We start from the raw sequence: 21,812 nt of genomic DNA on the forward strand, positions 1-21,812 counted from the left end.
ATACTATAAATGGGTTTGGTCCCATTATTTAAGGAAATAAAATTGCCATTCGAGGCAGCTTGGAGAAGGTTCACTAGGTTGATCCCAAGTATCAAGGGATGTTCTTATGAGGAGAGGTTGAGGAGGTTTGGACTGTACTCTTTGGACTTTACTGAGACCTGTAGGATTCTCAGCGGCTGAATAAGGTAGATACTGAAAGGTTGTTTCCCTTTGTGGAAGAGTCCAGGACCAGAGGGGATAATTTAAGGAGTCATCCATTTAAGACTGATGAGAAGGAATTTCTTCTCTCAGAGGGTAGTAAATCTGTGGAATTCTTTACCACAGAGGGCTGCAGAGGCTGGGTCACTAAGTATGTTCAAGGCTGAGATAGACTATAAGGGAATCGATGGTTATGGGGAAAAGGCAGGAAAGTGGAGTTGAGGATTATTACATCAGATCAGTCATGATCTCATTGAATGGCAGAGCAGATTCGAAGGGCCGAATGGCCTACTGCTGATCCTACGTCTTATGGTTTCTACTAATCAGAGTCCACTTGCCAACCAATCAGTAGTCTCTTCTCTTACAATATAAACTTGCTGTCATTAGTATTCTTGCAAATTGTACCACAATATATTAAAATAGTGTGTGCCTCCATCTATTGGTGAGTGAATGGGATAGAAAGGAGGCTTGTGTGAAGGAAGGTTCTAAGATCAAAATGCAAACTTCCACAGTGAATAGAGTCAGACCATTGGAACATAGAATCCCTACAGTGCAGAAGGAGGCCATTCGGCCCAATGAGTCTCCACCGACCGCAATCCCACCCAGGCCCTATCTCCATAACCCCATGCATTTACCTTAGCTTGTCCCCCTGACACTAAGGGGCAATTTACCATGGACAATCCACCTAACCTGCACATCTTTGTACTGTGGGAGGAAACCAGAGCACCCGAAGGAAATCCACCCAGACACGGGGAGAACGTGCAAATACCACGCAGACAGTGACCCAAGCTGGGAATCGAACCCAGGTCCCTGGCGCTGTGAAGCAGCAGCACTAATCATTGTGCCACCATGCCGCCCCATGGAACCAACATTCACAGATGTTGAAATGAGACAATGAAAATTTGTAGATTATAAAACATTTAGTGTTGCAGGAATTATAGTTAAAGATGCTCGTGGTCATTAATTAGATTGTGGGGAATTATTTTTTTGAATGAGCAGTAAGTCTATTCCTTCAATCAGCAACTGACTTCCAGAAAAGCGTCAATTCTCGCATTGTACCCAGAGGGTTTAATATTCCCGCATGCATTCTCTGTAAATCCAAAGCAAGTCAGCAACTAGCTCCATCTGTTTCCAATTTAAATACCAAGCAAACTCTAAACAACTTAATAACATTACTAACAATTATGGATCTTTGTCAAACAAAGGCAGTATTGGGGGTAGATCCCACCTCCTACCTGCCACTCTCCAACTAAGTTCAGGATGGAAAGCTTGTGGGTGACTTTCCCACCGAGGCCAGTTGAGACCCTGAATGCCCATGTAAAACCTCATTCTACTGCTGCAACTATTCAACCAGCAGTGGACGAGGGACTCGCCACTCAGGGGAACAGCCCAGCAAATGCTGTCAGGTTTGGTTGCGGCCTAATGTTCGCGGTGCAGGGGGAGGGTGTGGTGGGTGAACATTAACCTCGTTCAAAGGCACGCCTTGGTTGATCAAGGGACTCACATCAGGATGAGGGATGCCCGGTAATGGGCAGCATGCTGCTCTTTCCTCTGTCCCCATCGCTTCCCTCACCAGCAACCCCTTCCCATAACCCCACCCCACCCCAGCCCACTATCACCTTTCTCCAAGAATCCATGGTGAAGGCAGCAGCCAGCACTCGAGGGAGCCCCAGTGACAGGGTTCCACAATGGGGCTGAATTCCCTTGAGTTCTCGGAGATCGGTTCAGCGGGGATGCTGCCAGTTTTGGTGATGACTCTTGGCCTCCCGTTACCCCTATTAAATTCCACCTAAAGTTTTGGGGAAATCTGATCAAATGTCCGATGAGGTTTTGAAATTCAGCATTGTAATTGTTATGAGCTTATTATCATAATTGATCTATTGCAGGAACTATATTTTGGGAAAGGACAGGGGCAGTGATGGAACAAAATCGATTTGCAAACTAAGAAGTAGGGAAGTTGTTGGAGAGGATCCTTAGAGACAGGGTGTATGCGCATTTAGAACGGAACAATCTCATTAGTGACAGACAGCATGGTTTTGTAAGAGGGAGGTCGTGCCTTACAAATTTGGTGGCGTTTTTTGAGGAACTGACAAAAACGGTTGACAAAGGAAGGGCCGTGGATGTCGTCTACATGGATTTCAGTAAGGCATTTGACAAAGTCCCACATGGCAGGTTGGTTAAGAAGGTTAAGACTCATGGGATACAAGGAGAAGTGGCTGGATGGGTGGAGAACTGGCTTGGCCATAGGAGACAGATGGTAACGGTCGACGAGTCTTTTTCCGGCTGGAGGTCTGTGACCAGTGGTGTTCCGCAGGGCTCTGTACTGGGACCTCTGCTATTTGTGATATATATAAATGATTTGGAAGAAGGTGTAACTGGTGTTATCAGCAAGTTTGCGGATGACACGAAGATGGCTGGACTTGCGGATAGCGAAGAGCATTGTCGGGCAATACAGCAGGATATAGATAGGCTGGAAAATTGGATGGAGAGGTGGCAGATGGAATTTAATCTGGATAAATGCGAAGTGATGCATTTTGGAAGAAATAATGTCGGGAGGAGTTATACAATAAATGGCAGAGTCATCAAGAGTATAGAAACACAGAGGGACCTAGGTATCCAAGTCCACAAATCCTTGAAGGTGGCAACACAGGTGGAGAAGGTGGTGAAGAAGGCATATGGTATGCTTGCCTTTATAGGACGGGGTATAGAGTATAAAAGCTGGAGTCTGATGATGCAGCTGTATAGAACGCTGGTTAGGCCACTTTGGAGTACTGCGTCCAGTTCTGGTCGCCGCACTACCAGACGGACGTGGAGGCGTTAGAGAGAGTGCAGAGAAGGTTTACCAGGATGTTGCCTGGTATGGAGGGTCTTAGCTATGAGGAGAGCTTGGGTAAACTGGGGTTGTTCTCCCTGGAAAGACGGAGAATGAGGGGAGATTGAATAGAGGTGTACAAGGTTATGAAGGGGATAGATAGGGTGAATGGTGGGAAGCTTTTTTCCAGATCAGAAGTGGCGATCACGAGGGGTCACGGGCTCAAGGTGAGAGGGGGTGGGGGCCTGGAATGCGCTGCCAAGTAGGGTGGTGGAGGCAGAAACGCTGACATTGTTTAAGACTTACCTGGATAGTCACATGAGCAGCCTGGGAATGGAGGAATACAAACGATTGGTCTAGTTGGACCAATGAGCGGCACAGGCTTGGAGGGCCGAAGGGCCTGTTTCCTGTACTGTGCTGTTCGTTGTTCTTTGTTCTTTGTAAGAACTTTTTCATTCTGGGTAATTGAGGGGCAATTAATATCATTGACCAATTGCCCATCTGAATGATGCAAAGGCCAAGAGATGGAATTATCCCAACAGCTAACTATCAGGACTGCTGTGCACTTGGCAATGACTGCTTCTAGAGGGATTTATGCTTGACACTATTCAGCAGGGGTCTAGTCTTAGGTTAAGGCGTTGAACATTTATGACGGAGCTAAACAGAAATATTTTCACTTAAATGGTTGTGAATCTTTGGAATTCTCTAACCAAGAGACCTGTGAATGTTAAATTGTTGAGAATACTCAAGGTTGAGACCAATAGATTTCTGGACTTGTGGAGAATCACATCAAATGGGGACCAGGCGGGGAGGTGGAATCGAGGTTGAAGGTCAACCGTAACCGTTTTGAATGATGTAGCAGGTGCTCAGGGGGTTGAATGTTCATCCATGCTTCGATTTTTTAATGTTCTTTTGTCATAAATTTGACAAGGAATTGAAATAAATGAGGGAGGGAGGAAACTAGCCAAATAACAGTGGCCAGAATTGTCCGGTCTCGCACACCCCACTACCGCTGCCAGTCAGAACAGAGAATTTGGTACTCCGCCAAATTTCCGTTCACAGCAGCTGGTCTGGATAATCCCAGCCCCGGGGCGAGGTTGGAGAATTCCAGCCAGTAAGTTCCATGGGTAATAGAGCATTGAAATATAACTGCCCTGCATTCTGACACTCTCTCTTACTGAACTCATCTGCGTTGTTACAATTCTTCCTGTCTTCAAAACTTCTTCAAAAACTGACTTTTGAGCTTTGCCTTTGGTCATCACTGCTATTTTTCTTCTCTCCACTTCTGGGTGGCTATTTCCCGCTCCATTTTAGTGAGGTGGCTCAGTGCATGTTGGGATGTCAAAGACCTGCAAATGAAGATTGTGTTGTTTTATAGTCAGTATCTCAGTGATATTAATGTCTTTGTTTGGGAGAACCTGCTAGCAGTGAGGGGGCACCTCCTTCATTCGAAGCCCACTCAGCTATTTTGTCTTGCACACACAGTTCCTTTTAAAAAAGAAAACAATTCAGCATTGATTCATATGCTTGATAGGTTGGCTGTTCAAATCCTGACTAAGATGGTTTGTCAGTTTGGGGACCCATGCTTGTTTTATCAATCAAGTTCTCTGGGATCATAGATCATAGAAACCCTACAGTACACAAAGAGGCCATTCGGCCCATCGAGTCTGCACCGACCACGATCCCACCCAGGCCCTATCCCCATATCCCGACATATTTTACCCACTAATCCCTCTAACCTATGCATCTCAGGACACTAAGGGGCAATTTTAGCATGGCCAATCAACCTAACCCGCACATCTTTATACTGTGGGAGGAAACCGGAGCACCCGGAGGAAACCCACGCAGACACGAGGAGAATGTGCAAACTCCACACAGACAGTGACACAAGCCGGGAACCGAACCCAGGTCCCTGGAGCTGTGAAGCAGCAGTGCTAACAACTGTGCTACCGTGCTGCCCCTAAGATGTTATCTGATGTCTGCTAAATTCATGGATATTGATTAAAGATTGAGTACAATTTCTTTCACTGTTTCTCAGGTAAATCTCATAAGTGCAGTCCCATCCGCAAAGAAAATGCATTCAGCAAAAGAATCCTCCTAATGTGACTCATGTAGACCCATTTGACTGCGGGCCTGTGTCATTGTCAATTTCTGTCACCCACCCTGTTTGTGAGAAAATCTTTACAAATGTGTGGCTATACTCAACTCTTTAGTTTCCCTCTCTCTGTCCTGTTGTTGACAAGCGATCAGTATCTTTGTAGAGACTAAGGGAATCAAGGAACATGTGGATTGTGTGGGAAGATGGAGTTGAGAGAGATGATTAGGGCTGATCCTAATGATTGACAGCTTCCTCGGAGGAGCGCATAGCTCTAATTTCTTCAGTTCTTACGTTCTTCATACATTTTCTAACTCTTCTTTGACTAGTTGGATGCTTGCGTAGTGACTGTTGTTTTCCCTGCATTGATATTCTTGTGAATTGTGTCCCGATGATGAAAAGCGCTGACAAAATGTCTCTTTTTCTCAGCATTACTCAAGTTCTGTATGACCAAACAGCTTTATAATTTGCTGTGGATAGTTTTGATGGAGTGATTTCTTTTACTGGGCTGCTGCTTAGTGTTCTTTCCCATTCTGGTCACCTTGCCATCCCATGCTCCCTCTGTTTCACCTTGGTGGCAGGATCATCAGAGCCATTCGGGGAACTCCCCTGGAAACCAACCCACCTCATTCCATCCCTTCCCACCTTCAAAAGCCCCCTCGCAAACAACTGTACAGGAGTGAGAGAGGCCGGGGTGATGAGTGATTTGATTTGATTCATTATTGTCACATGTATTAGGATACAATGAAAGTTATTGTTTCTTGCGCGCTACACAGACAAAGCACACCATACATAGGGTACATAGGGAAGAAGGAAAGGAGAGGATGCAGAATCTAGTGTTGTAGTCATAGCTAGGGTGTAGAGGAAGATCAACTCAATATAAGGTAGGTCTATTCAAAAGTCTTATGGCAGCAGGGAAGAAACTGGTCTTCATAGATGCTCTCAGACTTTTGTATCTTTTTCCCAATCGAAGGAGGGGGATGAGTGCAGGTCTGGGGTGCATGGGGTCCTTGATTATGCTGGCTGCTTTTCCGAGGCAGTGGGAGTGTAAACTGAGTCAATGGATGGAAGGCTGGTTTGCGTGATGGACTGGGCTTCGTTCATGACTTTGTACTTTCTTGTGGTCTTGGGCAGAGCAGGAGTTATACCAAGCTGTGAAACAACTAGAAAGAATGCTTTCTATGGTGCATCTGTGAAAATTGGTAAGTCGTAGCAGACATGACAAATTTCCTTAGTCTTCTGAGAAAGTGGAGCCACAAGGGTGAGCCACAAGGTGTTGAGAGCTTTGTATCTGAAGTAGGGATAGGACTTCAGGGAGTGATAAAAAAATAGTATAGCTTTAAGAAACTGTGGTTCTTAAACACGTTTAATGAGCTTTCAGCCTGTCAGAGGGAAAGGCAGAGAAGTGGTTCAGTTGAGAGAGTGGGTGAATCAAATATGGTCTTGTTTATTGTGTTGAGTAAAGGCGCGTGATGACTAAATACAGCTCCACTCTTTCTAAGATCTAGCCTACCTCAACTTACACCATTTTATTCCATCATGCCTCTTAACCTCTATCAGAGGCCCGTACCTCAATTTCAAGTTGCTGTCCATTTTTGCCACTGCTCCATACACAAGCATTTCCCTTTTGCAGGCAAGGGCGCAATCTGACATCTATCATTTCTTAATTGGCTGATTCACCATTACATCGAAAATGAATTTTACTGATCTGAAACGCTGTGGTTGACTCAAACTATTTATCTCAAGTTGAAAATAAAGTTATCACTGGTGAATACTGTTTGTGTGAAGGTTCTGTCTGAATGGTGGCCATGCAAGGCCCTTCAGTCGTAAAAGCTCCAATGATCCTGATTCATATTCCAAAGAGCTTCTGTTGTCCGCAAGTTATAAAGATTGCTCAGGCAGCTAGAATTCAGATAGGTCGCTGTCATCCGATGCTATAGTGAGATTTATCAGGCAGTTTGATAACAATACAGCTGGTGTCCTTCAGTTGATTCATGCTGTAATGTGTCATATTCAAGGGTATTAATGTGGAAGAGTGGTTTGCAGCTTGTGCTGCACATTTGAAGCAGGAAAACCATCTCTCTTCATACAGGGGAGGTGATGGCCTAGTGGTATTACCGCTAGAGTATTCATCCTGAAACTCCACTAATGTTCTGGGGACCCAGGATGGAATCCCGCAATGGCAGGTGGTGGAATTTGAATTCAACAAAACATTTCTGGAATTAAGAATCTACTGATCACCATGAGGCCATTGTTGATTATCAGAAAAACCCATCTGGTTCACTAATATCCTTTAGGGAAGGAAATCCGCCATTCTTATCTGGTCTGGCCTACTTGTGACTCCAGAGCTACAGCAATGTGGTTGACTCTCAACTGTCCTCGGGCATCCAGGGATGGGACAATAAATGCTGGCCAGCCAGCGATGCCCATGTCCCACAAATGAATTTTTTTTAAAAGCATAATTTTAACTGAAAACTTAAATTAGAAATTACGGGAGAAAAAGGACTTGCATTTCCATAATGCCTTTTATCGTCTCAGCATATCCCAGAATCATATAATTCTTACGGAGCAGCAAAAGGCCCTTTGGCCCAACATGTCTGCACTGGTTTTCTGAATGAGAAACACACCTGGTTCCATTCCCCCAGTTGCTTCCTATGGCACAGTGGTTAGCACTGCTGCCTTACAGCATCAGGAACCGAGGTTCAATTCCCAGCATGGGTCACTGTCTGCTTGGAGTCTGCGTGGGTTGCCTCCAGGTGCTCCGGTTTCCTCCCACAATCTGAAAGACATGCTGGTTAGATGCACTGGCCATGCTAAATTCTCCTTCAGTGTACCTGAACAGGCCCCAGAGTGTGGCGACGAGGGGATTTTCACAGGAAATTCATTGCAGTGTTAATGTAAGCCTACCCGTGACACTAATAAATAAATATTTCTCTTTTCAGATAACAATCTAATTCCTTTTGAATGCTTCAATTGAACCTGCCTCCATCATACTGTCAGTGAACTCCAAACCCTAATCACTTGCTGTGTACAAATATTCTCCTCATATTACTTTTGCTTCTTTTAACAATTATTTTCAGCCTGTGCCCATTTTTTCTTGATCCTTTCACGAGTGGGAACAGTTTCTCCCTATTCCGTCTCCTCATAATTTTGAATATCTCTTTCACATCTCCTCTCAACCTTCTTTTCTCTAAGGAAAGCAGTGCTAACTTCTCCAATCTATCTTCATAACTGAAGTCCCTCATCCCTGGAACCATTCTCGTGATTTTTGTTTCCTGCATTCTCCCCAATGCCTTCACATCCTTTCCAAAGTTGGCATCCAGAACTGAATACAACACTGCAGCTGCGACTGAACTAATACTTTATACAAATTCAATTCAACTTTCTTACTATTTTATTCGACTCCCCCAGTCATAAAGCCCAGGATACTGTGTGCTCTATTTGCTGCTTTCTCAATCTTTCCTGCCATCTTCAATCATTTAAAAACCAACACACCTAGGTTCCTCTGCTCCTGCATCCATTTTATTTCATACTGTCACTCCAGGTTCTTCCTACCAAAACGAATCACTTCACACTTCTCTGCATTGAACTTCATCTGCCACCTGACTGCCCATGCCACCAATTTGTCTGTGTCCTTTGAAGTTCTATAATATCCTCCTCACAGTTCACAATGTTTTAAGTTCAATATGATCTGCAAACTTTAATATTGTGCCCTGCACACTAAGGTCTAGGTCATCAATATATATCAGGAAAAGCATAGATCCCAACACCAACACAGAGGAACTCCATAACAAACCTGCCTGCAGCACAAAAAATAAAGTAAAGTCTATTAGTCACAAGTAAGGCTTACATTAACACTGTAATGAAGTTGCTGTGAAATTCCCCTAGTTGCCACAGTCTGGCGCCTGTTCGGGTCAATGCACCTAACCAGCACATCTTTCAGAATGTGGGAGGAAACTGGAGCACCCAGAGGAAACCCACACGGACATGAGGAGAATGTGCAAACTCATACACACAGTGACCCAAGCCGGGAATCGAACCCAGGTCCCTGGCGCTGTGAAGCAGCAGTGCTAACCACTGTACTACCGTGCTGCCCTGAATATCCATGAACCATTACCCTGCTTCCTGTCACTCAGCCAATTCCATGTCAGTGTTGGTTTATCACATATTCCACCAGCTGGGAACTTTCTCACAAGTCTGTTGTGCGGCAAAATTTTCGGCACCTTTGGAATTGCATGCACACCACATCAACATCATTTCCCTCACCAACTCTCTGTGTGGTTACCTCTTCAAAAATCTCCAACAGCACAGTCTGAGAGGGTTAGTGTACGTGGGTGGGTGAGTGTGTGCAGGTCCCACTTTTATCTTTACCCAAAAATATTATCCATAAAAGTAACATGAAATATCTGTATATTCTGAGAAAGGGAACTTCCAAAGCAATGTAAAATAATCGATGTTAAAGATGAAAGGGGAAAACATATTTTAAGAGCGATTGGAGGCTGTCAGATGGCTGTGATCATGGGATCCTGAAGTGTATTTGTGCTGAAACAGACCTATGAAGAAAACAGCTTGCAGCCACCCTCAGGGAAGACCAGTGTTGTGTCTGCAGGATCTCCATGCAAGCTTTGTTTTTTTTTCAGAGAAGGAGAAGCCTGTGAAATATTTCCCTGTGGCAACAGTGGATGTTTGTGGGAATCAAACTGGATTTTTATTGAGAAAATTGATGAGCAATGTTGCCTAAAAGGAATATTTTTTCTGAGGTTATCTGAACAGAAATCTTTTGGGAAATAGTTGTAGAACTGCTGTTAACGATGTAAATTTAATTTATTTTTTTCATTTCTTTCTCAATAAATGTTTACATTTAATATTTAAAGTCCCCAAATATGGTTTGAACTTTGTGTTCTTGACCTTGGTGCAGTTACCTTCCCTCAATAAAATACAAGCTGAAAATGGTTGTGATAGCTTGTCCAAGTTTCCCTTTGGGATTTGAGCAGTCCGGCAATTACTCCTGCCAGATAGTAACATTGCTTGGTGGCGTCCTTGACCCTGGCACCTTCTTGTGACTGGTTGCATTCCAGCAGTGCACACTAACGTGCTCTTGGCACTGCTGTGACAGCTGGAGTTGCAGGCCAATCAGATCGGCCAGAACGCCCGAGACTGGGATGTCCTCCCAAGTGATGGGCAGAATTCCCCCAGGCAGGTTATTTAGCTCAACTGATATGGCTACCGCGTGGTCTGGCACGGAGTGAGTTGGCTCCATACCAACTTTGCTTTGAGGGGTGAACTGTCCATTCCTCCATAATGTGCAGCCCATTATTTTTTGCACCCTGTCGATGGGTCACCAATTTGCCAGATCCTTATCCATCCAATGTCCAATGGAGTACAATGTAAGGTGAAATTGTATACAAACTATCACAATAATTGAGGGCTATTGTAAACCTCTTGTTCTAAAATTAGTTTTGTCACGTAAACACACCCTGTAGTTTCCACCTGCTCAGAGAATTTTGATGACTTAATTTGATTTATTATTGTCACATGTATTAACATACAGTGAAAAGTATTGTTTCTTGCACCCAAAACAAACAAAACATACCATTCATAGAGAAGGAAACAAGAGAGTCCAGAATGTAGTGTTACAGTCATAGCTAGGGTGTAGAGAAAGATCAACTTAATGCAAGGTAAGTCCATTCAAAAGTCTGACAGCAGCAGGGAAGAAGCTGTTCTTGAGTCGACCTCAGACTTTTGTATCTTTTTCCTGAAGGAAGAAGGTGGAAAAGAGTGTGTCCGGGGTGCGTTTGATCCTTAATTATGCTTGCTGCTTTGCCGAGGCAGTGGGAAATGTCGACAGAATCAATGGATGGGAGGCTAGTTTGCGTGGTGGATTGGACTACATTCATGACCTTTTGTAGTTCCTTGCAGTCTTGGGCAGAACAGGAGCCATACCAAGCTGTTACATAATCAGAAAGAATGCTTTCTATGGTGCATCTGTAAAAGTTGGTGAGAGTTGTAGATGACATGCCAAATTTCCTTAGTCTTCTGAGAAAGTAGAGGCATTGGTGGGGCTTTCTTAACTATAGTGTCGGCATGGGTGGACCAGGACAGGTTGTTGGTGATCTGGACACCTAAAAACTTGAAGCTCTCGACCCTTTACACTTCATCCCCATTGATGTGGACAGGGGTATGTTCTCCTTTACGCTTCCTGAAGTCGATAAGAACCGCCTTCATTTTGTTGACATTGAGGGAGAGATTATTGTTGCTGCACCAGTTCACCAGATTCTCTATCTCATTCCTGTACTCTGTCTCGTCATTGTTTGAGATCCGACCCACTACGATGATGTCGTTAGCAAACTTGAAAATCGAATTGGAGGGGAATTTGGCCGCACAGTCATAGGTGTATAAGGAGTATAGTAGGGGGCTGAGAACACAGCCATGTGGGGCACCAGTGTTGAGGATGATCAAGATGATAAGACTGATATCACTCTGAAAATCCCCCAAATAGTTTATCTCATTTTACTGTGCTTATTGAGGGTGACAGAACTTAACTTCAGATTCGAATTCCATTTTGCACAACACAAAACTTAAGAGCTTCCTGGTGTAAAGTGGAAAAGTTTTGATTGTGCCTTGCATAATCATACAGTGACTATAGTTAGATCTTCATGGACAAAGGTGTTTGTATGTGTGGGGGTTAGTTTCAACTGTGTTTCTACTGTGCTTAGAGAGAGCTACAGTGTGAAAAGTAAAGAAACTCGCAGTAATTGCTTAGCAACAGGAGGCTCTTTTTTGGGAAAACAGCATTTCTGTTCTTAGTTTAACTAAACTTGTTGGCAGTTTTCTCTCAACTCTGCCAGCAGAATGATTGGACAGGGTGTGATCTACAATGAGGCAGACCTTCCAAAGAACCAGATACAGTCCAGATAACCAGGGATTGGGAAAAAATAATGTCTTCAGATGAATGGGGTTAAGAGAACAGCGACCAATTTATTGTTCAGAAGAATTCAAGGAAGAGTAAATGTTCCGTGTTAAAGAGACAATTGCAGTAACCAGTTTTAAAGTGGGAAAGAAGACTTCAGCGGTAAATCAAAAGTTTGATGCCATTTTAAAAGACTGGGAATTGAGAGTTAAAGCAATTGTGATTGGTCATACAGCAGTCAAGACAAATAAACCCTAAAGGGGGTGGTATGAAATGCAGATACTGGATTCTCTGTTAAAAGTGGAATGGAAACTTTATTTAAAAGAGTAGTTTGTAAAATGTGGACTGGATTTTGGAACGCAAACCACAAACGGAAAACATTATTGTAAATTTGAATTGTAAGCATGCTTTTGAGAATGGAGTTTGGAAACTCTGACGTGACAATAATCTGGGGAGATTCTGAGGAGAAATCAATTAACATTTACCTGAGGTTCAGAGTGGAATGAGTGTATTTGACCACAGCCAGTTTGTGTGTTTAAAGGGACATTGTGTTACTGAGACCATTGTAGCTAAAGGTATAGAATTTAACATCAAGTTGCGCCCGTTTTCGGGTGTGAAAATGTGGTAAAGTCGAGCGCGAGGCGATCCACGCCCACCTCCGCGCCGGTTTCCCCTTTACCAAGGGCCAAAAATGACCACTGTCAGGACCGCGCCTGAAACAGGCGCGACATCAATTTAAATGCATTTGCTTGCATTTAAATTGACTTGATGGGCTGCATGCCCAAATTAACCAGCACTTCCCCCATTACCACTGCGTTCGCCCATCCAGAATTGATGCAAAACAGACATGGTCCGTAAAGGCCTGATTTGGGGGCTCCAGATTCTGGGGAGGTAAGCTCTGAGCTTCCGACGGCTCTCTGACTCAGATCAGCCGTGGGGAGTGGGGAAGGAGGCGGATCAGATGGCTCTGTGGTGGGGGGAGGGAGGTGGGTCAGGTGGCTCGCTGGTGGGGTGGAGAGAGGCGGGTCGGGTGGCTCTCTGGTGGTGGGGGAGCAGGGGTGGGGGATGGTGGGGGTCCACTGCCACTCTGCGTGTGATCAGTGGGGGGGTGAGGGAGGGGTCCGCTGTCACATTGCATGTGACCAGTGGGGGGGGAAGGGGACAGAGGGGCGTGATCGGTCTGGGAGGTGGCGGGGGGGGGGGGTAAGGGAGTCAGTAATGTTGTGGCGTGGGGCAATGTCTGTGGGGGCCAGTGGGGAGGCATTATCCGGCCTGGGAGTGATGTGGCAGGGGAGCGTTTTTCTATTTTTTTTCTTCACATGCACAGTTGGAGGCTCCGATCGGAGCTGCAGGATTTCGGGGGCGTTTAGCCCCGCCCACAGGCTTGTGCAGCGTGATTCGGAATCGCTGATATTATTTCAGGCAGAGCGTGTATGGGGGCGCCTGAGAACGGGTCTAAAAGTCGGATCTGAAACACTCCCAGTTTCAATTCCACCCAGCACTTAGAATCATAATGGTAAAATAGGGCCCATACTCTGTAATCCATGTTAACCTTAAAATCTGTGTGTATTCAACATCATAAGGGGGGGGGAGTAAAAAATATTATATCATAATCCAATATTATCTTTTTTAATAAATGTTTTTCCTTGTTAAAATTAATTTGTGATCCTGTGACTCTCCACGTTCCATCAAAAGTGTAAGTTACGGACTTTTAAAGCATGTACCTATCTCCCATCAGAGAATAGGACACAAGGTGAAGCCTTACTCTTCATAACCTTGCATAAGCACCTTGCCTCAACAACAACTTGCATTTAGAACATGCCTTTAAAGAGGTGACATTTCTCAAGGTACTTCACAGGAACACTAATCAATATGATTCACACAAGGAGATATTCAGGCAAGTGACCAAAACCAAAGCAAAAGCGGCAATTTTACGGTGTCTAAAAGGCTGGAAGACATTCGGGGAGGAAATCTGAAGTTTTGGGCCCAGGCAGCTGCATGCACATCTGCCAGTGATCAAGGCATTGAAATCAGGGAAAGGGCCAGAATTGAGACACAGGGGTTTGTTTCTCTGAAGGCTGGGGGGCTGGCAGAGGGAGGGAGAAGGCCTTGGAGGAATTTGAAAACAAGAAATATCAAACTATTACTGGATCGGGAGCAAGTTGAGCAAATGCTGAGGTGATGTATGAATGAGACCTGGTAGAAACAGATCTGTGCTTTAGTAAGTTGTTCTCCATAGTTTTTGTTCCATTCCTTTAAGGTGTTCCAGGATTTCAATGTCTCTTTATGTTATGAGCACTATCAAATAAAAGTTATTTTCATGTGAATGTGAAACATCAACATGCTCCACGCTTTACTGAAATTCCAGGTTAGTCAAGCTCAAGACATTTAGCCTAACGGAATAAGTGAGAAAGATGGAGGGTTAGGTTACTCCAGAGACCGAGGGAATGGAGAAAAATAGCATATATATATCTCACTTCACGTTCAAGACAAAACTAATAGCTTACCCATGATCAACTCAATCTTCTCCTTGATGTATTCCACTTCTACAATCAGCGTAGGGATGGTTTTGTTCAGAATGAAATTGTTCAATTAATTTGTTATTTAGAATGAATAAGGTTTATTACACATGTTGACAGTTTATTGATATTACCCAGTCTGCAATTTGAGTTGTTCATTGCAGTCAATGCAAACAAATGTCCCATTCACGTAATGATTGTAATGCTATCTGTCTTCATTAAATATTTATGGAAATAGCAAAGAAAATAATTTTACTTCAAGTTTACAAATTAGGAGATGCAAATGTTGTTGGAAAAAGCCTGGTCTTCTTTTTGAATGCTTCTACTGGAGAGCTGCAAATGGAGATAGAGTTCCATCAAATATTCAGGGTCCCAACCATTAACATTCACAGCATGTGATGAACCTTCCATTTGATTTAGTCTCTAAGAATGAAACTTATTGAGCAACAATGGGTTGATTGGCTGTGGTAAATTGCACCATAGTGTCAGGGGGACTAGCAAGATAAATAAATGGGGTTAGGCGGACAGAGCCTGGGTGAGATTGTGGTTGTTGCAGACTCGATGGGCCAAATGGCCTCCTTCTAGGGATTCTATGAATAAAAAACATGGATTTTAGTATTCAGCTGATGTGGGCTTCCCAGGATCCCACTTTGTACTCGATCCTGGCACCTTTCAATGCTGTTGGCATATCAGGAAATTTGCAAAAAGAAAAACACACTTTTATCTTTTAAGAATATATTTTGACCACATTTTGTCTGATTCTGAATCCCTCTTTCAGACATCTTTCACCTGAAGGTTCTGGAATCAACTGCCGTTGCTTCTCTGGTTGGCAGAATAAAGGCCAATGATGCTGATGTTGGGAAGAATGCGGACATCGATTACAGCATCGTTCCCGGAGATGGGCTAAATGTATTTGGCATTACCTCTGATAAGACCACACAAGAAGGAATTATCAATCTGAAAAAGGTCAGCGTTGCAATCATATTTCAAACCATGCGATAGAAAGGTTGAGCAAATTGTTTTTGCTCATTTTGTCCAAATCGCAGTTTACACCGCGATAATTGTTCCCTGAAAATTCCTTTCAGAAACTGTGAAAACATCTTCCCTGCTAAATATCAAAATCACGTTCTTCAGCCCATGTTTCTATCATCATTCCTTTTGTTTTATTCTTTCTTGCACAATCGCTGTTTATTTCACAAATCTGTCCATCGTCACATTGCTATTCTACGCTGTGCTGGTCCACCGACTATCGCTGTTGTTTTTCTCTCCATCGAGATGATGCTCTCTTTCTATCTGAATTTACCTTCTCCAAAAGCTCAGGATTAACTGAAGCTCAATGTGAAGCACAATATGAACATTTTTAAACTGCTATTAGTCCTCAGTTCTTTTGCTTATTACAATTGTGTCTAAAATCTGTAAAACATACAGACAAAAATACCTTTATCATTAATGTGTGATGAATTAATTCACTGTGTGCCATAATTAAACTGTAACATAACTCCTGTCTCCGTGCATTACAATTGCCATGGGATAAAGTCAAACATGAGGTGAGGAGAAATTTCTTCACCCAGAGGGTGGTGAATGTGTGGAATTCACTCCCACAGAAAGTAGTTGAGGACAAAACGTTGTCTGATTTCAAGAGGAAATTAGATATAGCTCTTGGGGACATGGGGGGAAGTGGGGATCAGGATATTGAATTTGATGATCAGCCATGATAATGAATGGTGGAGCAGGCCTGAATGACCTAGTCCTGCTTCTAGTTTCTATGTTTTGATACCTTTAACTAATAAAAGTGAACAGTACCAATGCTGTGAATCTGAAATGAAGGCAGAAAATGCTGGAAGTTCTCAATAGGTCAGGCAGCATCTGTGGATAGAAGCAGAGTTACTGTTTCAGATTGATGATGACTCAGAGTGAAACTGTTCCAATCATGGAAGGATCGAGAGCCGGACATGATTTATAGTGATTGGCAAAAGATGTGACACAAGGAAAACCTCTTTTTATGCAGTGAGTCATTGGAATGTGGAACACTGCCGGAGAGTGTGGTGGAGGCAGATTCAATCTTGACATTCAAAAGGAGAATTTGATAATTATTTGAAAAGAAAAGTAACGTGCGTGGCCATGGGAAAAGACGGGGAAGTGTGACCGGGTTGCTCTTACAGAGAGCTTGCACAAACATGATGATTTGAATGACCTCCTTCAATGCTGTAACCATTCTATAATTCTATGGGGAATCTAGGATAAAGGGGCACATCCCCAGGATAAGGGTTGATTATTTAGGATGGAGGAGAGGTGAAATTTCTTCATTCAAAGTAGTTGTGAATCTTTGAAATTCTCCATCATCAGAGGCTTTGGAATGCTCCATCAGTGAGTATGTTAAATTTGGGATAGATAGATTTTTGGCTGTGAAAGAATCAAGGAAGATAGGGATCACGTGGGAAAGAAGTCTTGCAGTAAAGTTCAGCCATGGTTGTATTGAATCCACCATCACCATCCCTGGTGTATGTTCTGTCCCACCGACAGGACAGATCAGCAGAGGTGGCGGCACAGTGGTATACAGTCAGGAGGGGTTGCCCTGGAAGTTCTCAACATCAGCACTGAATCCTAGGACGTCTCTTGGTGTCAAATGAAAGATGGGCAAGGAAAACTCTTACTGCTTACCATATACAACTCCTTTCCCCAACTCCCCACCCCCTCCCCACTTGGGGGAAGCACCGAGGGTGGTAAGGGCACAAAATGCACTCTGGGGTGGGGGGGAGGGGTGCTTTAATGTCCATCACCAAGATTGGCTCGATAGCACCACCACAGACCAAGCTGGCGATGCCCAGATCCCTTCAATGATAAAAAAAAAGATTGGAACAGACTCGATGGGCTGAATGGTCTCTTCTTGCTCTTAAATATTGATGTTCTTACTTTTGAAAGAAATTTTAAAAATAAAACTTTCAGTGTCCATTGAATTATTTGAAAGACACCAAAAAGTATTGTGAATGTTGATTGTTTTTTAAGTCAGTTTTGGCTTATGTATCATATTTAATACTTTCCCACTGTGGTTTACATGACATTGTGTGTCTTCTTTCCCAAAGCCATTGGACTATGAAAATAAAAAATCATACGTCTTTAAAGTAGACGCAGTAGATCCGCATCCTGATGAACGTTTTCTCTCAATGGGTCCTTTCAAAGACACAGCGACCGTGAAGATCACCATCCTGGATGTAGATGAGCCTCCTGTATTCAGCAGAGCTTTTTATGTAATGGATGTTTATGAAGACACCAATGTGGGCAGTATTATAGGCGCAGTGACAGCGCAGGATTCTGATGTTAGCAACAGCCCTGTCAGGTAGGCCAAAAACATTTCATTAAATTTTGAAAGGAAGAAAGATTTGCAATGAAGTGCTTTTGAAGTGTGGTCACTGTTGTAATGTAAGAACGTTTTGGGGAAAAAAAACTTGATTTGAGTTCCCACTGTGCACATTGATAACTCTGCCTACACAACACTTTAGGAATCATTTGAAATGCCAGCTGAGTCATTAATGATATATTGGAGTTGCAGTGACAGAATAATTAATTATTAATTGACGATAGTGGGACTGCTTCGGGGCTGATTATCCACCCTCTAAAGGCTTAGTGTGCGACCATATGGAAGATGGATGTTTGACAAGTTTCTTAAGCAGTTCTGTAGGAGCTTTACTGAGGTTTAAAAACCCTTCAGGTTCACTTCAGGGCCAGCTGCATGATCATAAAACACGCAGTTCATAGTTTGTTCACAGGCTGGTCTCAACATCAAAGTCCTCAGACACTCGGGGCAGGATTTTCCAGCCGCGTCATCCCAAAACCAGAAAATCCCACCTGAGGTCAACAGACCTTTGCATGGTTCACTTGTCCGCCCCCTGCAATTCCCGTGTCAGGCGGGGCGGAAAGATTTCCGTGCCTGTCACAGTCCACTTGGCTTGAATAGGGTTTCTAAAATTCTAGGAGTTCCAATTAAAATAGTGTGCATTCCCATCAGATTTGGTGAGGGGTAGAAACAGTTTTAAGGCATGTTTTGGGAAATAACATAGAAGATTCTCACCGAGTTGGATTGGGTGCGAACGTGAGGTCAGTTGAACAGATGGATGTTATTTCCCTGTGTCACTTTTTCAAGTGGTTTAAAGTGAACAAATTAACTGGAAATCTTAAAAAGAAACCGGAAATGCTGGTCTAGAACATAGAACATTCCAGCGCAGTACAGGCCCTTCGGCCCTCGATGTTGCACCGACCTGTGAAACCAATCTAAAGCCCCTCTAACCTACGCTATTCCAATATCATCCAAATGTTTATCCAATAATGACCATTTAAATGCCCTTAATGTTGGCGAGTTCACTACTGTTGCAGGCAGGGCATTCCACGCCCTTACTACTCTCTGAGTAAAGATCCTACCTCTGACATCTGTCCGATATCTCTCACCCCTCAATTTAAAGCTATGTCCCCTCATGCTAGCCATCACCATCCGAGGAAAAAGGCTCTCACTATCCACCCTATCTAATCCTCTGATCATCTTATATGCCTCTATTAAATCACCTCTTAACCTTCTTCTCTCTAACGAAAAAACCTCAAGTCCCTCAGCCTTTCCTCATAAGACCTTCCCACTATACCAGGCAACATCTTGGTAAATCTCCTCTGCACCCTTTCCAATGCTTCCACTTCCTACCTATAATGCGGTGACCAGAACTGTACGCAATACTCCAAGTGCGGCCGCACCAGAGTTTTGTACAGCTGCAACATGACCTCCTGGCTCCGAAACTCAATCCCTCTACCAATAAAAGCTAACACTCCGTATGCCTTCTTAACAACCCTATCAACCTGGGTGCCAACTTTCAGGGATCTATGCACATGGACACCCAGATCTCTCTGCTCATCCACACTACCAAGTATCTTACCATTAGCCCAGTACTCTGTAATCCTGTTACTCCTTCCAAAGTGAATCACCTCACACTTTTCCGCATTAAACTCCATTTGCCACCTCTCAGCCCAGCACTGCAGCTTATCTATGTCCCTCTGTAACCTGCAACAACCTTCCGCGCTGCCCACAACTCCACCGACTTTAGTGTCATCCGCAAATTTACTAACCCATCCTTCCACGCCCTCATCCAGGTCATTTATAAAAATGACAAACGGCAGTGGCCCCAAAACAGATCCTTGTGGTACACCACTAGTAACTGAACTCCAGGATGAACATTTCCCATCAACCACCACCCTCTGTCTTCTTACAGCTAGCCAATTCCTGATCCAAACTGCAAAATCACCCTCAATTCCATGCATCCGTATTTTCTGCAATAGCTTACCGTGGGGAACTTTATCAAACGCTTTACTGAAATCCATATACACCACATCAACTGCTTTACCCTCATCCACCGCTTTGGTCACCTTCCCAAAGAACTCAATAAGGTTTGTGAGGCACGACCTACCCTTCACAAAACTGACAAGTCTAAGAGATCATGCAGCAGCTGTGGAGAGATAAACAAAGTTTTCAGTTCAGCTTGATGAGATATCATGAGAAATTGAATTAATTAATTTATTAGGTTAGGTTTTTCATTTTATTCAGCAGTCTGTATTCCCTATAAAACCAGTCATCCAAAGATCCAATAAATGGCACATGCTGCGGCTTTTGGAAGAATCAAATGGTTCCGAACATGGACAGAACTAGGATTGGATATTAGATGCAACATTACTGCAATCATGTTTCACATCAAATGCAGATATTATTGACCATCATGTGGATTCCTTTGGACAAATATCACTTTCAGATAACTTGTTAAACCCAGGTCCCATCAACCGCTTCTTTAGATGGGCAGATATGATCCAATGGTAATATTGGAAGAAGGGCCAGGAATTCTTCCGTGGTCTTGGCCAACATTCTCCCAGAACTAACACCATCAATAACAATGTCTGGGATTTTCCAGCCCCACCTGCTGCAGAGATCTTCCAGTCCCGCATCTCCTGTCAGACCCCAGCCAAGGCAATGGAACTGATTGGTCATTTTGTTTGCTGTTTCTGGGACATTGCTAAACATGAGTTTGCCGTCACTTTGATTTACGTGACAAGAGTTACTACACTTCAGAAGTAGTTCAATGATTGTGAAGTACTTTAGACTGTCTTAATCAATGGCATTGTCTCCAACTTTTCGGTTTCTTTTCTGTATCAGGAGCAATAGAAAATTATTGAATGGATTTTACTCAATATGCAAATGTCAGGCAAATTACTTTTAAGAAGTCGAAACAATCTCAATGGACAAGTACACATCTTGAATAATTATAAGATGTGGGTACTGTTTACAGTACTGAAAAATAAATAAGGACCTTTTGAGTGAGATGTGAATTGTGGAATTATATCCCATCAATTAACCACTGCCCTCAGGGGGAAAGGGGAGAAAAGCTATGAGAAACCAAGTTTAATTCCACAACAAAAGTTTGAGATGAAATATCTCTGTTCTTGTACAATGCAGTGACTGTTTCATTTGGCAGTAATGAGCAGTTGATCATCACTGGATACAGACTCAGTGATTGTGCTTCAATTGTGAATTCTTGACATTAGTGAATATTTTAGTGAGATCTCACTGTTGGTGGGGTACCTTGTTGATAGCACACACTTTGGCCAATTTCAACCAATTCTATTTACTGGTTGAATGTACCCAACTTGTGGAAGGAAATAACTCACTTTTTATATATTTCTTTATCAAATTCTCAAAACATCCCAAAATGTTCCACAGCAAGTGAATTACTTTTTTAAAGTTTTGTCACAGTTGTTATGCAGTGGCATGTTACTGTTAGGTAAGCATTCTCCAAGATGGCCTTCACGACACACGACAGCGCAGAGTCGCTGAGCAGAAACTGATAGCCAAGTTCCGCACTCATGAGGACGGCCTCAACCGGGATCTTGGGTTCATGTCACACTATCTGTAACCACCACGACTTGCCTGGGCTTGCAAAATCTCACTAACTGTCCTGGCTGGAGACAATACATATCTCATTAACCTGTGCTAAACCCTCTCTCCATTCACGTTGTCTGTACCTTTAAGACTTGATTACCTGTAAAGACTTGCATTCCAACCATTATTTTGTAAATTGAGTTTGTGTCTTTATGTGCCCTGTTTGTGAACAGAACTCCCACTCACCTGATGAAGGGGCAGTGCTCCGAAAGCTAGTGGCTTTTGCTACCAAATAAACCTGTTGGACTTTAACCTGGTGTTGTGAGACTGGTTACTGTGTTTACCCCAGTCCAACGCCGACATCTCCACATCAT

At 43.4% G+C, this 21,812-nt stretch overlaps 1 protein-coding gene across 4 annotated transcripts in view; it reads left to right on the forward strand.

Annotated features, from left to right (window-relative positions):
• The window catches only part of LOC144480524 (cadherin-12-like), a 201,943-nt gene that overhangs the window by 74,478 nt on the left and 105,653 nt on the right, over positions 1–21,812 (forward strand). For all 4 annotated transcript variants that reach the window (XM_078200098.1, XM_078200105.1, XM_078200090.1 and 1 more), the window contains 2 exons: positions 15,313–15,500; positions 17,618–17,871. In XM_078200098.1, the coding sequence (XP_078056224.1) occupies positions 15,313–15,500; positions 17,618–17,871 (442 nt within the window). The remainder of the gene's footprint in view (positions 1–15,312; positions 15,501–17,617; positions 17,872–21,812) is intronic.

The sequence above is a fragment of the Mustelus asterias genome, chromosome 2 (genome assembly GCF_964213995.1).
Source record: "Mustelus asterias chromosome 2, sMusAst1.hap1.1, whole genome shotgun sequence".
Taxonomy (NCBI): Eukaryota; Metazoa; Chordata; class Chondrichthyes; order Carcharhiniformes; family Triakidae; genus Mustelus; species Mustelus asterias.